This window comes from Culex pipiens, chromosome 3 (genome assembly GCF_016801865.2).
Source record: "Culex pipiens pallens isolate TS chromosome 3, TS_CPP_V2, whole genome shotgun sequence".
Classification (NCBI taxonomy): Eukaryota; Metazoa; Arthropoda; class Insecta; order Diptera; family Culicidae; genus Culex; species Culex pipiens.
Genome location: NC_068939.1, coordinates 111,550,192 through 111,566,621, shown reverse-complemented (window position 1 = coordinate 111,566,621; position 16,430 = coordinate 111,550,192). Strand labels below are relative to the sequence as shown.

The 16,430-nt window shown below is 39.8% G+C and overlaps 3 protein-coding genes and 1 pseudogene across 4 annotated transcripts; all 4 read left to right on the top strand.

Annotated features, from left to right (window-relative positions):
* The first annotated feature begins 1,752 nt into the window (after nucleotides 1–1,752).
* LOC120425652 (malate dehydrogenase, mitochondrial-like) lies at nucleotides 1,753–2,828 on the top strand (annotated as a pseudogene).
* Nucleotides 2,829–3,695: 867 nt separating this feature from the next.
* Nucleotides 3,696–8,223, top strand: LOC120425656 (serine/threonine-protein phosphatase 4 catalytic subunit). Its single transcript, XM_039590237.2, has 4 exons — nucleotides 3,696–3,854; nucleotides 4,109–4,473; nucleotides 6,189–6,832; nucleotides 6,892–8,223. Exons 2-4 carry the CDS (start codon nucleotides 4,324–4,326, stop codon nucleotides 7,019–7,021), a joined length of 924 nt encoding a protein of 307 aa, XP_039446171.1. The 5' UTR covers nucleotides 3,696–3,854; nucleotides 4,109–4,323; the 3' UTR covers nucleotides 7,022–8,223.
* A 994-nt stretch (nucleotides 8,224–9,217) lies between these two features.
* Nucleotides 9,218–10,477, top strand: LOC120425654 (valacyclovir hydrolase). 2 transcript variants are annotated; one of them, XM_052709779.1, is made up of 3 exons: nucleotides 9,218–9,349; nucleotides 9,423–10,222; nucleotides 10,287–10,477. In XM_052709779.1, exons 2-3 carry the CDS (start codon nucleotides 9,444–9,446, stop codon nucleotides 10,378–10,380), a joined length of 873 nt encoding a protein of 290 aa, XP_052565739.1. In that variant the 5' UTR covers nucleotides 9,218–9,349; nucleotides 9,423–9,443; the 3' UTR covers nucleotides 10,381–10,477. The 2 variants fall into 2 exon arrangements, with proteins under 2 accessions (XP_052565739.1, XP_052565738.1); XM_052709778.1 differs by having other exon boundaries at nucleotides 9,267–9,349; nucleotides 9,413–10,222.
* Nucleotides 10,478–11,482: 1,005 nt separating this feature from the next.
* LOC120425655 (NAD-dependent protein deacylase Sirt4) lies at nucleotides 11,483–12,755 on the top strand. Its single transcript, XM_039590236.2, has 2 exons — nucleotides 11,483–11,816; nucleotides 11,952–12,755. The coding sequence occupies exons 1-2, from the start codon at nucleotides 11,585–11,587 to the stop codon at nucleotides 12,692–12,694; spliced, it is 975 nt and encodes a 324-aa protein (XP_039446170.1). The 5' UTR covers nucleotides 11,483–11,584; the 3' UTR covers nucleotides 12,695–12,755.
* Nucleotides 12,756–16,430: the final 3,675 nt, after the last annotated feature.

The window sequence follows — 16,430 nt, the reverse complement described above, 5'->3', positions numbered from 1 at the left end:
GCCATCTCAAGCCCAGGTGCAGCAGCTGTGAGGTCCCCACAACACAGAAAAGTGCAAAGCAGAAGAAACGCAAGCCAAGAAATGTGTCAACTGTTCTGGATCCCACGAGGGTCTGGCCCGCAACTGTCCCAAACGTGCGCAGTTCATCCAGTCGAGGCAGCAGGCGTCCAAGCCGAAGCCGCCAGCACTGAAGAAGGACAAACAGACTCCTGCAGGAGCCGTGTTTACCGTGGCGGATTTTCCTCCGCTACCTGGAGCGGTACCGGAAGATAAACATCCTCGTTCCGCAGGAAGAAGTCAAGGAAATACTGGCGCCGACGCCGGTGCAACCCCGAAGGAGCAACAAGGTGAACGGATGCTGTACAGCGAGTCGGAGCTGTGGGCCATTTACCGAGAATACAGAGTTCGCTTGAGGCAGTGCAAGACACCCGAGGAACAGATTGACGTGATCGCACACTTGCTGACACATGGCACGAGAAAATGATCATCTGATTCAGTTACGTTTTTTTTTATTATTTATTATTTGTTGTATTTTTGATCCTCGGTCCTAACCTGGTCGTAGCACCTAAAAGAACCTAATAAAAATAAGTTGTGAAGAAAAAAAAAAAAAAACCTTCCCGTCGTCGGATTGATCGTCCCCTTTCTGCGAAAATCTTCTTCGGATGATGGTTCCGCGAGAAAACCACGGTCAAACTTATCGTCGAGGCAGTGCCCTGGCGGGAAGATTACGTCCGGTGATCTTTTTTTGGGTACACTGGTCTCGGATCAGGGTTAATTCAATCTCGCTTCCCGGAATGAGGAAATTGACCATTCTGAATCAGCAGCAGCATCAACAGGGCTATGCTCGGCCCAACCTCGAAGACCCGCTGTTCCAGATTGATCATCAGAAGGGCCAGGAGCAATTCAACAAAAAGAACGGGACTTGTCTTAACTTTACTTCGACCCAAAACCAGTGAATAGTGAAAGATGTTATAAGAAGTGAACAAATAAAATATGATATATTTTCGAACATCATCATTGTTTTCATTTTGATTTGAAAAATCAGAAAACCCATCCTAAACTAAAACCATCCTATAACTTTCACTAGAATAAGCACGTAAGATTTATAAAAAAAAAGACATTTGGCTTTTACGTGTTAAACACGTAGAAACAACGTGAAAAGATCTGGCCGAGCAAATTTCGTTTCTACTAAGGCCACCTCGTAGAAGTTACGTGAAAATTCTAGTGGAAAAAAAACCACATAGCTTTTCACGTAACTTCAACGTGAATGTTTTTTTTTGATTTTTGGATCAACCATAGACTTATTAAAGACTAAACACTCCGCACAAATTTTTTCAAAAAGTATGACTCATAAGCTGTGAACCGCGGGTACCACGTTGAACCACACATCGGCTCGCCCCTCGTATAACAGAACGACCTGGTAGCGCTGGTTTTTTTCACTTTCGTTTTGTGCTGATTTACGCGCGCATCTTGTTTGTTTTTGTTTTGCTTAGCGATCAAGGCAGCAGGCTGCAAATGAGTCAATCAGCTGTGCAGGGATTTTTGTTTGGCACAACGAGCGAAATTGACTGGTGTTTGGTTTTTAAGGTAATGTTTAGCTTTTAAAATAAAAGCTTATTTTATCAGTTTATCATTGGTGTTCTCTTTTCCAGATGATTGCTGTTTGTCATATTCCTCGTAAGCGAAATCTGTTCAATACGAACGCCTCGATCGTCCGCGACCTCGCCACCGGATGATTGGATCATCTCGAATCTAGTCAACTCGATGGTAACGATTGCCTGCGACACTCTGCCCAAGGCCGGAGTTTTGGACATTGTCCGTCCCAACACGTTCATCGGTGAGGGTGTTGACTTCGGCGGGTCAACATTTCCGGTCATCGGAGGCCACTCCGGCCAGACCATTATCCCAGTGAGATTCCCCAGGACAAGATTGCCACCCTGGCGGAACGCATTCAGGAGGTCCTCAAGGCCAAGGCCGGTGCCGGTTCGGCCACGCTCACGACGGCCTACGCCATGCCATGAACGGCAAAAAGAACGTGATTGAGTGCGCGTTCGTCCGCTCGTCACTTACTTCTCCACGCCGCTGATGCTGGACAAGAACGTTCTCGAGAAGAACCTTGGTCTGCCCAAGGTGCACGGCACGCCTATGGGTAGGAGCTGCTGAAGAAGGCCATATCGGAGCTGAAGAAAAACATCCGGAAGGCAAGCCGGAAGGGCGAGGAATTTTTCAAGAACTATGTGAACAAAAAAACGTGAATTTCGATCATGTTGAAAAATGTTGTACCAACCATTGAAAATAAACTATCAAGTGTATGATAAAAAGTATCGTCGTTTTTGTTTTCTTTGTACTAAAGTAAAAGAAGGAATTTTTCCCCATGATCCATTAAGAGGATTCTTGGACTTAGCGACTTCGGCGGGTTTCAGTTCCGGGACGAAGTGGGCTTCTTTTTTGGGGGCTCCTTCTAAGTGGAACAAACTGTGCTGACCTCCGCGTACAGTTCGCCTATATCGGCGACGGAGAAGGAGGTGGTCGGGGCGGTCGTACGCTTTGTCGGTGAAGCTGGTTCGGGGACAAATTCTTGTTTGACGACGTTATCGCTGGGGTTCGGAATTCCAAGTTGACGGTTCAGGCCAAAGATCTTGGCTGATTTGAGGTTTTTCAAGTAGGTGCACATTCTTGCCCTTCAGTGTGACAATTCCGGGTTGGAGGAGGACGGTTTTGCCCCGGCGGTATTCACCGGAGTCGGCCCGCGCCGGTTTTGCTTGGCAAACCCGACGGTGATCACGTGGATCGTTTTCGGGAAGAAGACGATTAACATCCCACAATGATCTCGATCGAGAGCCGCTTCTTGTCTAGAATCGACCACTCTCGGGATCTCGCTCGGGATCCCCTCCTCTCCGGAACATGGCCCACCGTCCTTATTTGGATCCTGGTTCCGTTTAAATCAAAACAAAAACACAAACAATAACATTGCGCGAAATGTCATGTCAAAGTCAGAGTTGCCAGTTGTTGACATTTCGATCTGTCATTTTTGACAGTGAACCGGCCGTGCCGAGGGGTCATAAAAGGTTGAGTCATGGTTCAGAGCCCACTGGGTAGTCTTTTATTAGTCTATGGATCAACTATGGTCCCCTTGGAACGAGCTGTCAAGTAGGAGCTATTCTGTCAAGAAGGACCGCGAGGTTAATTTTTCAAAATTGATTTAAAAATCCATTTTAAACTCTTTGTGGTCGTACAAAGGGTCATTGTACTCAGAAAAATAGGCTTTATCGCTGTAAACAATAATATCAGCAATCTAAGCTTCATTTTAGGACCCAATTCTCATGTGGTCTCGGATGTACTGCAATTATTACTACTGACAAGAAAAGTGCTTGGAGCGTAATCTAATCACAAGACTTTACAGCATGCTTTCATCGGACTGGCTGTGTTTGTGTTAGACTAGATTAGAAGTTCAAAAAAAATTTGCATTAAAATGAAAAAAAAAAGTGATCAGAAATGGTTTTTAATCGTGTTTTTTACCGGTGTACATAAAAATTGACATAGGACATTAGTACCCAATTGGTTTTGACCATCAATCTGCCTGACTTTTCACCCACTGTGCAATCTATGTCAACTTTCAACTCTCTCACGTTGGCAGCGCAGAAAACCCATCATCCTTGCCCCTGGCGGTTGCCAAACTCGCACAAGCGCGATTTAGCGTGTAGTCTCGGTCCGTCTGGCATCACGTCGTCGACCGAATCGCGGCAGTGGCGAGTTTCAGTGCTTGGGCTCTCAAATTCTCGAAAAAACCCGTGCAAAATCCACTTAAAAGCTTGATTTTTTGCTTTCACTCGAAAGTCCCCTCCCGGCTGCAGGTAGGAAATGATGTTTTGGGTGATTTGGTTGGCTTTTTGCGGGCGAAAACCGGGTGACAATTTGCTTCCTGAAAGCGGGGATCAAACGTCAAAAAAGGTCCTGATTTGCCGCAAAAATCACCCCGGCAACCGCGGAGGAGGATACTCCTCCGCTGGGCACCGGCAATTTTCCCGGCCATCCTGCCGAAAGCATGTCCTTGCGGGAAATTCCCGTTTGCATTGTTCCCCCAAACATAATTGCTTCTTTCTTGCAGCCTTTTTCTTCGACATCTCTTCCACGGTGGTGTGTGGCAAGCAGGAGAAAGAAAGCAACACGCACATCTCTCACTCACTCACACACACAATCTCGAGCCAGAGGCAGCTTCACGCAGAAATCGCGACAAGATCGGAGAGTAGACTCAAAGACCACGGCCTCGCGAAACGGAACGAACGCTTGCCGCAAGAACACAACTAGCCCGAGGTCACAGCAATGCCCGATTACAGTGACCTGGACCGGCAGATTGAACAACTGAAGCGGTGCGAAATCATCAAGGAGAATGAAGTGAAGGCGTTGTGCGCCAAGGCACGGGAGATCCTGGTCGAGGAGGGCAACGTCCAGCGGGTGGACTCGCCGGTTACGGTAAGTTCGATTCAGTAGTGAGTCCGTAATGGAGTAAAAATCCAGAGGCTGATGGATCGAATCACGATACAAGTCCACGACCTTGTTTTGGTTTTCAAACACTTGAACAACATCAACATCTCTGGTCGCGTAGATCAACAATGTTGATTCTTAATCAATTGTCTCATTTTTGGCTAAATTGATATTGGCCAGGTGTTCCAAGCCGGTTACAGTTGTAACAAAAATTTGGCTCAACACCTGATTCAGTTTAAAAACACCTAATACTCTCAACCCTCACTTGATTCTAGTTAACTCAGGTTTTGCCAGGTTCAGCGATGCAGCAAGCAATTTTTTTGTCATTTCCGTAATTCAGAAATTTGTCACTGTCCAAATCGCACTTCTTGTTTCAATTTACATTTACATTCTCAAATGAATTTCTTTTTCAGGAGTTTCAAAACTTCCCCAAATGACTTAAAACAGCAACAAAGAAATCACAGCCTTTCAAAAATTGGTATCACTTGAATTCCAGGCTTAACCTTTCTTTAAGTCACTTCTCGGGTGCCACCGTGACCTCTGACACTAATTTTCGTTTTTCTCGAAAATAAAACAAAATATATATTTTATGTTTGGGGCACTTGAAGGACGTGCAGATGAACAATCTCGAGCATTTTTGATGTTGGTTTTTCGTAAGTAGGTCGAGTACCGATGCATAAAGGACTTTGTTTACCAATGGCTCTTTGAAACGGCTTTTTGAAACCTAATCCGAGACTTGGTCAATTGCTACTTAGAAAATAACAAAGCTTTGTTACAACCTTCGTATTGCCCTTAATTGTATGGTTATCTAATTCTCCCTTCTTCCTAACATCGGCACATCACCTGGCAATTTCCGCCTTTTACCGAGTTATTCTAGTCTGACTATTCTGACGGCTGGAGTTGGAAGATCTTCTGACTCAAAAGGTTGTGTTCAGGATGTGCGTTAACCACCACGGATTGGATCTAAGGATTGCAAACGTCGGTGCTACAGTCTCAAACTGAATTATTACGGAGATGCGGTGCGGATAAGGACGAAATTTGGATACACGAGAAGTCGTAGCAGCTTTGATGGAGAGGCCAATTTCCCAAACACTTGATTTCTCCAGAAGTTTCCAAGCTGACTTTCTCGTTATTAGGATGCCGTACATTCTGTACAACCAAATAGCAAAGCCTCGGCCAGCCCGTGAATGCGATGGAGCTAGAGGATCGTCAAACTGTCAAAATTGTCCAATCTGTGAGTGGCTCAACGTAGGAACATCGCGGCAATGAATTCCATTTTCAAGGACGCAATCCTTTGCCATTCTTGTGCCGAGGATCTAAACGCCATGTACGTTCCCCTTTGTTGGTACTGAAACAGATCCGATGGAAGAAATTGCCTAGCTTCGCCAAACCGTTAAAGCTCTGCAGATCCTGTTCCAACTTCAATGTGCGATTGAAATCTGAGATGAATTATCACTGAGTCACTTTCATCAAGTCGTAGAACAGATTAACTTGTAGCATCAGGCAAAAGAACATTTCTAGACCTTCTAGGTACTTGACTCTCACGTCTGTGTTTGGGGAGTGCATTTGAGTACTAAGAATGCTGGTAGTTAGCATTACTAGGGACATCTAGGAAATTTGTAAGATGCAATATCTATAGAAACGAAAAGACAATACAACTTGCTTCTTGAGGACTTACTTTAATTCATGTTTGTAACTTGTAGGTTTGTGGTGACATTCACGGCCAGTTCTACGATCTGAAGGAACTGTTCAAGGTGGGCGGCGATGTGCCGGAGACGAACTACCTGTTTATGGGTGATTTCGTGGACCGAGGCTACTACAGCGTGGAAACCTTTTTGCTTCTGCTAGCCCTGAAGGTGCGCTACCCGGACCGTATCACGCTGATCCGTGGCAACCACGAGTCCCGCCAGATCACCCAGGTGTACGGGTTCTACGACGAGTGTCTGCGCAAGTACGGCTCGGTGACGGTGTGGCGCTACTGCACCGAAATCTTCGACTACCTGTCGCTGTCGGCCATCATCGACGGCAAGATCTTCTGCGTGCACGGCGGTCTGTCGCCGTCGATTCAGTATTTGGACCAGATTCGCTCGATCGACCGCAAACAGGAGGTGCCCCACGACGGACCGATGTGCGACCTGCTGTGGAGTGACCCCGAGGACACTCACGGCTGGGGCGTTTCGCCACGTGGCGCCGGATATCTGTTCGGCTCGGACGTGGTGTCGCAGTTCAACGCGGCCAACGACATCGACATGATCTGCCGAGCTCACCAGCTGGTCATGGAGGGATACAAGTGGCACTTTAACGAGACAGTCCTAACCGTGTGGTCCGCACCCAACTACTGCTACAGGTAGGTTTAGTCCAACTCGACCAAATCCATACAATCTCATCCTTTTCATCCTTGTTCAGATGCGGCAACGTGGCGGCCATCCTCGAGCTGAACGAGAACCTGCAGCGCGACTTTACCATCTTTGAGGCGGCACCCCAGGAAAGCCGCGGCATTCCGTCGAAGAAGCCCCAGGCCGACTACTTCTTATAAAAGTGAACGACAACCAACTCTGCATGGTTTCTCCGGCTGCTGCTGCTGTTTACTTAAACTTGGAACCTTTAAACCTCAACCCAACAGCCACCACAAACGCGTCCCCTCTTCCAGCCTTCCCCTCTCCTTTCTCTTTGTTCCGTTTCCTTGAGCCCTTGTGCGCGTACGTCTAGGATTTAAATGTTTCGTTTTTTTTACGTTAGACCAACGGACAAAGCCGCTTTCTACTAGTTTTTTTTATATCAGCGCTATTTTTTAAAAGTATCATTTGTAAACAGTTTTTTTTTCTCTTGAACATAAGTATACCTGACTTTAGAAACGAAACAAACAGAATGTTTCTTGCATTGAAGAGAGAACGCAGAGAAGATATAATATACTCAACCAATTGTATCATACAGCAAAGAGAGAAAAACAAAACGGGAAATAATCGTGTATAGAAACAATAGAATGAAAACACTGTGTATGTTTACTGTTTGTTTAGTTTCACGACTGCTACTGCTGCTTCGAGAAAAGGAAATCCAAATTGTCTTTTGTGTAAACAAACATCAAGCAAATTATGAAATATCAAAGCTGAAATCATGCAAAACAGTAGCAAACAAACAACAACTCCGTAGACTGCCGATCGATAACAAGTAAAGTAAATCAAGATAACAATGAGAAGAAGGATCGATACTAACACACCCGTAGACAAAACCCCATTATTACAACAGCTCTAGTATTTATATTACAGGATAAGACTAATCTATAATGTATGGTAAAGTAAAAACAGAAAAAAAATAAACAATTAAGACAGAACCAGAGTTCATCAACCACAACAAAAAAAAAAACACATCTGCTTCAGTTCCACAACCAGCATCGTTCACCGCGCAAAAAAAAATCAAGATTAAAAACCATTTTCCGACGTGCCTGAAAATAATCCTTTTTCGATGAGACGACTCGCGAAAACAAAAAGGACTGGCGGGCAGCAAAACCAACACAAACACAAAGGAGAAATTTGAATTACAAACAACAACATTTAAAAAAAAAATCAGCAAACAAACTGGTAAATCAAGTGTGTAAATTATCATTATTTTTTCTACAACAGTTTGTGTGCGGCAAATTCCGTGGGCGGTGAAAAAAAAAATAGATCGAGAGTAACACACATCTTCTATAGTTTATAGCGTAAAGTGATACAAATAATAAATCTTATAAGACAAACAAATTTGTGGAGTGTTTTCTTCTTTCCGAAATGTTATTTTTTCTCAACTTTTTCAAATGTTGTATTTTTACAAACTGCACGCATGTGTCTTGCTGGTGCTCGTTATGCCAATTTTTGCAGGAACTACTTAGAAGTGTCCCAAAGTTACGAGACAATGAAAGCCCGCGATGTGTTTCCAGAAGCCATCCAAATTAATGTGGATAGCGTTTCGTCGAGTGGTCATTCTATCGTACGAGCCAGCAGAATCACAGAATCAAACAGCAGCGTTAAGCTGCTAGTCACACACCTGGCAGTATATTTTCAACAAAACGGAAGCCTGACGACACAACTTCAAAATAAACGGATGTGGAGCAGAGCGTTACGGATACTGTCCAAGTCGGAAACATGAAATAATACGACGCAGCTATCCGATGCATTGATAACCGCCATGGATTGAAAATGTGGGTCGCAAACGTCCGAAAGGAAGCTCGGCGATATAGCCTTAACGATAGCTGATATGGAACAGAGCAGGCGATGCTTCTAACGAACATTGTACAAAGAATGACTTGGTACCTTTGATGACATCAACAACCTTTACGCTGGCATTGTTTATTATTGGTTTATTATTTGTTTTATTGGTGTTGCTACTAATGGCAGATCTTCTAAAAGCGTCGGCAGGTTTCGTCGGGTGATTATCCTTACTTAGGAGGAAGAGGAGTCAGAAAATCAGAGAAAAACGTGTGTGGAGCATTGTGCATAATACGTAACGGTATAGATCTTTCGGTAGCAAGCTTCCCAAATGAACCCTGAGGGTACAGTCTTTAAGTCAACCGGATTGAAACATCAGAGAAAAACACATAGAGCAGTGATTATGATTGGACGCAAGAAAAGATGCCGAGACAATCGCCACCGTAGCAGATGAAAAGTCAGTTGAATGTTTGGATCAACACATCATTTTAAATGGTTTTTATTACAGGTACTTCAAATCCACGTCTGTGTTTGAGAAGCAATAATGAATTTATTCGTGTACCTTAAAGTTTTAGAGATTTGAGTTCAATTTGACGGGGTTAAAGATTAGTTTGGCGTTTTGAGCATCCCCAATCTGTTATCAGCTGTGTTGGTTTGTTTTGGCAGAAGCTGGCAGCGCATAGGTAAACGGTGATAATTACAGTTATTGAATATTATGTAAATTTTTCACTGCTTATGCAAATCAGTTTCTCATAGGTGCCGATTAACACCTCCACAATGCAGTTATTAAAACTGTGCAGTTCTGCATCGAAGCTACTGACCGGCGCCACGACCGGTCGTGCGTTAATAGCCAGAACGCTCGCATCCAATCCGGCCCCCATGGAGCGACTGCTGCAGGTCGGCCAGCAACGGATCAACATCGTCGAGGCCGGCACCGGTGACCGGGGTGTCCTCTTGATGCCCGGTGCCCTGGGTTCCGCGTGGACCGACTTCAAACCACAGATCGAACAGTTGCCGGCTCTGCTGCCGAACCACCGGATCGTGGCCTGGGACCCACCGGGGTATGGCAAGTCCCGTCCACCGAACAAGACCTTCGGGTTGGATTTCTACGAGAAGGACGCGGAAGCTGCCGCCCAGCTGATGGAGGCCGTCGGGCTCAAGCGATTTTCGGTTCTCGGCTGGAGCGACGGTGGCATCACGGGCCTGGTGCTGGCCGGAACGAAGCCCGATGTGGTCGAGAAGCTGGTCATTTGGGGCGCCAACGCGTACATCACCAAACCGGAGGCGGAAATTTACGAAGGAATTCGGGACGTGAGCAAGTGGTCCGCTCGGATGCGGGAACCGATGGAGAAGGTTTACGGCAAGGAGGGCTTTCCGCAGATCTGGTCGGCCTGGGTGGACGGAATGCTGAACCTGTACCGGAAGCGAGATGGGGACATCTGTAAAGGGGTGCTGGCCAACATTCGGGCGCCGACGTTTATCGTTCATGGTGCCAAAGATCCGATGATCGTGCCCGAGCATGTGCCCTATCTGAAGGAGGCCGTCAAGAGTACGGAGTGAGTTGGCTTTCGAGATGTTCTGAAAGATTTCTTTGTACTTAAATGTATTATTTCTTTTCAGACTTGTGCATGTGTTCCCCGATGGAAAGCATAACATTCATCTGAAGTATGCTGAAGAGTTCAACAAGTTGGTGAGTGATTTTCTTCGAAAGTGAATCATAAAATCATTTTTTTTAAATAAGTTACCGATTAAATTTGCCAAAAATATGGTTAAAGTTCGTTTTTGTAGTTCCTGTGAAAAAGGTGATTGAATCAATAATTATAAAAAGAGCAAAACTAATAAATTATCTTTGTAAAATATTTTATCTGATGTTTAAACATGAGTTTTGAGAAATTCTTGCATGGAAACAACTAATTTGTTTGTGGAAACAACTGAATTTGTCTCTATTTCAAGCCTGCACTATCATATTTATTTTGGAATAAATTATCTAATATTTTAATTATTTAAAAAAACACCAGATATTTTGAATGAGGGAATCCAGGCTCGGTAGTACGAGCGTTTTACAACTGAATTTGTACGTTTCATAGCTTTTGAATTTGAATAAAACAATCGGTTCTGTTCAAAATTTGATTCAAAAATTGATCATCACTATTAAATATTCTGTATTAAATTCAATTTTACGAATTTCAGCACCAAAAGGAATCAGCATGTGCCGGTTGTTGCCTTCTTGAAGCCACTGAAAGAATTTTTGATCTAAATCAAATGTGCTTCAAAATTTATATAATTTTGTGGTACAGTCATTGACGTCCTAGTTGGCAATCATTGATTAATGACGATTTCCATAACTTTGCAAGGAATGGGATAAACGTTACCAAAAAGAATCAGCATTCTTAACAACTTGTAGAAGGAATTTTGTCAAAATATTGATAGGGGCGCAAAATTTATATGTTTGAACGAAAACTCATGGCAATGATGGAAGTCTTCACGTTAAGTCATTAAATTTAAACTTAATTTTGATAGTGGAAGCCAACCCTATTTTTCGAATTTTTGTTTGTTGATGTTTCGTTCGAACGGGCTAATTTCGCATACTGACCTGACATGACGGCTGAGTTCGCAAAGGGCGTATGAACGTTCTGTCAAATTCAGTTGCGAAATTTGACATTGATGATGTGTCGGTCACAAGTTACGTAACACGATCAGAAGGGAAGGGGTCGACCAATAATCCGGTCACAAGCCAAATTTTATCAATCCTCAGAAAAATGCTGTAATGTTCATTCCCATAGATAACGTTACGTAAGCTATGGATTCCCTTTTCAGTTTTATTTTGATTTCCCAACATTGCGACGAATGTTTTTATTTCGTTCAAAAGTTACACCAATCAAAATATTGTACAATTTTTAACCGACGATAGCAGCAAAATGCTTAAATACAGTTCAGCCGTTAGCCAAAGTGTTCTTTTAAATTTAAGAAAGCAACCCCTTCCTGCATGGGGATACGCAGGATCCCGGGTCGAGTACAGTTCCGGCAGTATGAAGTATGTCCCCGTGCACGAACCGGCCATCGAGAGTGATCTGCGGCGGTTGGAGAAGTTCCTTGACGACAAACCGCACATTCTGGTGCTGACTGGCGCGGGAATATCCACAGAATCGGGTGGGTAACTTTTGTTATCGCGAGGGGAATGACACTTTTTTTTTCTAAAATCTGGTTCAAACCAGTTCAGGATTCAAATTTTGACCTAACGTTAGAATAATTTTTCAAAATAACACAAATAATCAACATTTCCAGGAATCCCCGACTACCGGTCCGAGGGCGTTGGCTTATACGCCCGCTCCAACCACAAACCGATCCAGCATGGCGATTTCGTCAAATCCGAGGCGGTGCGGAAGCGATACTGGGCCCGCAACTACGTCGGTTGGCCCCGATTCTCGGCGATAGAGCCCAACGTGACGCACTACACGCTGGCGCGGCTGGAACGGGAGCAGCGCATTTCCGGCATCGTAACGCAGAACGTTGACAAACTGCACACCAAGGCGGGCTCGAAAAGTGTGGTCGAGCTGCACGGCAGTGGGTACACCGTGATGTGTATCGCCAAAGGCTGTGACTACACGATTCCGAGGCACGAGTTTCAGCGCATTTTGGACCAGCTGAATCCGCACATGGAGGACAAGTCCACGATGATGCGCCCGGACGGCGACGTGGAACTGCCGCAAGAGTACGTGGACAACTTTAAAATACCGGAGTGTCCACAGTGTGGGGGAGCGTTGAAACCGGAAATTGTATTTTTTGGGGATAACGTTCCAATGCCACGGATTGAACGAGTTGTGCGGATGATTATTGAGTCGGACGGGGTGCTGGTGCTTGGGTCCAGTTTGACGGTATTTTCCGGCTATAGAATCGTGCTGCAAGCGAAAGAGCTGGGACTTCCGGTGGCAATTGTAAATATAGGTGCAACGAGAGGTGACCCGAAGGCAGATCTGAAAATCTCGGCCAGGTGTGGCGAGTTAATGCAGAATTTGTTCAAGAAATAGTGAATGACATGGCAATAAAATGTTGTGAAGTTAAAGAATAGTTCCGATTTGCTAGAAAATTGATAGTTGAGTTTTTTTTTGCAAAGAACATCACTGCACCTGTTTGAATAAAAGCACTGACGAACTGACGTGCCCTATTAGGACGTACCACTCCGTACATATTTTTGAGAAAATGTTGACCGCAAATTCTCCACCGAACATCAACTCTATCGACATGCCGGCTTACTAAACTAACTCCCTTTTTCGTGCTTATTTTTCTTGAATACGCTTCTATGTTGTAATCTGCGTCGTTTCATAAAATTATGTTTATCAACCCTCTTGTTTATGTGACTTTGCCAATGTTTTTTTTTTAAATGGCATTTTTCTGGCGTCAACTTTGGCAACCCAGACTATGCTTCTACGCATTTTTCTACCATTTAAATGACAATGGTATCGTTCTATGTATAGGCTGATACGCAGATGGGAAGGAACGCAAAACTCCATACAAAAAAACGCCCAAGAAACGGTCAAGGAAAGGGTCACGAAAAGATTTTTCTTAAGCGGTACGCAGCTGAAAAGTAACAAAAACCTTGACAGAAACGGAAAGATTGCGTTTGACGTTTCTTCGCGCGGTGCTTGTTTGTAATATGTTTTGATGAAAAAATCAAAGAATTGTAATTTTTCTTTTTTAATGCGACTCTTGATGCGACTGATAATTACAAACGTTTTAATAATTTTGTATTGGAGATAATAATATTTAAAATTCCCGCCGAATCTCAAAAAGCAGAATATTTAAACTAAAAGGACAGACTTAGTTTTTCGGTCGAAATGGAGTAAAAAAAGAAGTTGTCTTTATAGATGTCGGCCATCGTGTCACCAACAATTTATTGCTAGTACCAACCAGCTACCTCTGGATTATGAGTCCCCTGCACTGTCCGATTTATCCACACTCGCGGGACCAAAATGAAGTAAATCAGAGTGAAATTAAACTTGACAATAATCATACAAATATCTATGTTCATACTGAAAATACAATAATTATCTGAGATTTTGAAATCCAACCAAACAACAAATTCAAAAATGTGAAAAAAAACAAACATTTCAGACATTTCAAATAACACAAAAAAATCTGAAATTTGGAAAATCAAAATTAAAAATATGCAGAATTGAAGAATAATTTTAATTTTAAACGTTTTTATAAATTCCATAGATCAAAAATGTTAAAATTCGAAACGAATGTACAAGTTGAAATTCCAAAAGTTTTAAAAATCGGAAATATAGAAATTCGTAAATACAAATTTACGAAAACCTCGAAATTATAACAATCAAAAACTCTATTTCTTCCAAAATTAAAAAATCTAGAATGAAAATTTAAGAACAAAGAAATTTAGAAAAATTAAGAAAGTTAAAAAAATTTAAGAATTTAAGAATTTAAGAATTTAAGAATTTAAGAATTTAAGAATTTAAGAATTTAAGAATTTAAGAATTTAAGAATTTAAGAATTTAAGAATTTAAGAATTTAAGAATTTAAGAATTTAAGAATTTAAGAATTTAAGAATTTAAGAATTTAAGAATTTAAGAATTTAAGAATTTAAGAATTTAAGAATTTAAGAATTTAAGAATTTAAGAATTTAAGAATTTAAGAATTTAAGAATTTAAGAATTTAAGAATTTAAGAATTTAAGAATTTAAGAATTTAAGAATTTAAGAATTTAAGAATTTAAGAATTTAAGAATTTAAGAATTTAAGAATTTAGGAATTTAAGAATTTAAGAATTTAAGAATTTAAGAATTTAAGAATTTAAGAATTTAAGAATTTAAGAATTTAAGAATTTAAGAATTTAAGAATTTAAGAATTTAAGAATTTAAGAATTTAAGAATTTAAGAATTTAAGAATTTAAGAATTTAAGAATTTAAGAATTTAAGAATTTAAGAATTTAAGAATTTAAGAATTTAAGAATTTAAGAATTTAAGAATTTAAGAATTTAAGAATTTAAGAATTTAAGAATTTAAGAATTTAAGAATTTAAGAATTTAAGAATTTAAGAATTTAAGAATTTAAGAATTTAAGAATTTAAGAATTTAAGAATTTAAGAATTTAAGAATTTAAGAATTTAAGAATTTAAGAATTTAAGAATTTAAGAATTTAAGAATTTAAGAATTTAAGAATTTAAGAATTTAAGAATTTAAGAATTTAAGAATTTAAGAATTTAAGAATTTAAGAATTTAAGAATTTAAGAATTTAAGAATTTAAGAATTTAAGAATTTAAGAATTTAAGAATTTAAGAATTTAAGAATTTAAGAATTTAAGAATTTAAGAATTTAAGAATTTAAGAATTTAAGAATTTAAGAATTTAAGAATTTAAGAATTTAAGAATTTAAGAATTTAAGAATTTAAGAATTTAAGAATTTAAGAATTTAAGAATTTAAGAATTTGAGAATTTAAGAATTTAAGAATTTAAGAATTTAAGAATTTAAGAATTTAAGAATTTAAGTATTTAAGAATTTAAGAATTTAAGAATTTAAGAATTTAAGAATTTAAGAATTTAAGAATTTAAGAATTTAAGAATTTAAGAATTTAAGAATTTAAGAATTTAAGAATTTAAGAATTTAAGAATTTAAGAATTTAAGAATTTAAGAATTTAAGAATTTAAGAATTTAAGAATTTAAGAATTTAAGAATTTAAGAATTTAAGAATTTAAGAATTTAAGAATTTAAGAATTTAAGAATTTAAGAATTTAAGAATTTAAGAATTTAAGAATTTAAGAATTTAAGAATTTAAGAATTTAAGAATTTAAGAATTTAAGAATTTAAGAATTTAAGAATTTAAGAATTTAAGAATTTAAGAATTTAAGAATTTAAGAATTTAAGAATTTAAGAATTTAAGAATTTAAGAATTTAAGAATTTAAGGATTTAAAAATTTAAGAATTCAGGAATTCCAGAAAAAAAATTAAACATTTGTAACAGCCTTATTTTATAATTTCAAAATTTCCTAGTTTCCGAATATCCTAATTTCCTTATTTCCTAATTTCCATGCTTCCAAATTACCTGATTTCTTAACTTCCTAACTTCCTAAACTCCTAATTTCTTAGTTTCCTAATTTCCTAACTTCCTACTTTCCTGATTTCCTAATTTCCTTACTTCTTAATTTCATAACTTCTTAATTTCCTCACTTCTTAATATCCTAACTTCCTAACTTCTTAATTTCATAATTTCCTAGTTTCCTGATATCCTAATTTCCCAATTTCCTAACTTCCTAACTTCCACACTACCTAATATTCTAATTTCCTAACTTCCTTATTTTCTAATTTCCAAATTTCCTAACTTCCTAATTTCCTTATTTCCTAACTTCCAAATTTCCTAACATATTATTTTCCTATTTTCACGATTTTCTAATTACTGAATTGCCTATTTTCCTTATTTCATAATTTCCTTATTTCCTAACATATTAATTTCATAATTTCTTAACTTCCTAACTTCCTAAACTCCTAATTTCCTAGTTTCCTAATTTTCTAACTTCCTGATTTCCTAGTTTCCTAATATCCTAATTTAATTTCCTAACTTCCTAATTTCCCAGTCTCCTAATTTTAAAAATTTCCTTATTTCCTAATTTCCAAATTTCCTGATTTCGTAATTTCCTAACTTCCTAATTTCCTAATTTCCTCATTTCCTAATTTCCTAACTTCCTAACATCCTAATTTCCTTACATATTAATTTTCTAATTTCTTAATTTCCTTGTTTCATAATTTCATAATTTCC

Excerpts from the sequence above, each read along its gene's own strand:
- LOC120425656 (XM_039590237.2), top strand. The coding sequence starts at position 4,324 with ATGCCCGATTACAGTGACCTGGACCGGCAGATTGAACAACTGAAGCGG. Across the intron at positions 4,474-6,188 it reads GGGTGGACTCGCCGGTTACG|GTTTGTGGTGACATTCACGG; the intron begins GTAAGTTCGATT and ends TGTAACTTGTAG. Across the intron at positions 6,833-6,891 it reads GCACCCAACTACTGCTACAG|ATGCGGCAACGTGGCGGCCA; the intron begins GTAGGTTTAGTC and ends ATCCTTGTTCAG.
- LOC120425654 (XM_052709779.1), top strand. The coding sequence starts at position 9,444 with ATGCAGTTATTAAAACTGTGCAGTTCTGCATCGAAGCTACTGACCGGC. Across the intron at positions 10,223-10,286 it reads GAGGCCGTCAAGAGTACGGA|ACTTGTGCATGTGTTCCCCG; the intron begins GTGAGTTGGCTT and ends ATTTCTTTTCAG.
- LOC120425655 (XM_039590236.2), top strand. The coding sequence starts at position 11,585 with ATGCTTAAATACAGTTCAGCCGTTAGCCAAAGTGTTCTTTTAAATTTA. Across the intron at positions 11,817-11,951 it reads GGGAATATCCACAGAATCGG|GAATCCCCGACTACCGGTCC; the intron begins GTGGGTAACTTT and ends CAACATTTCCAG.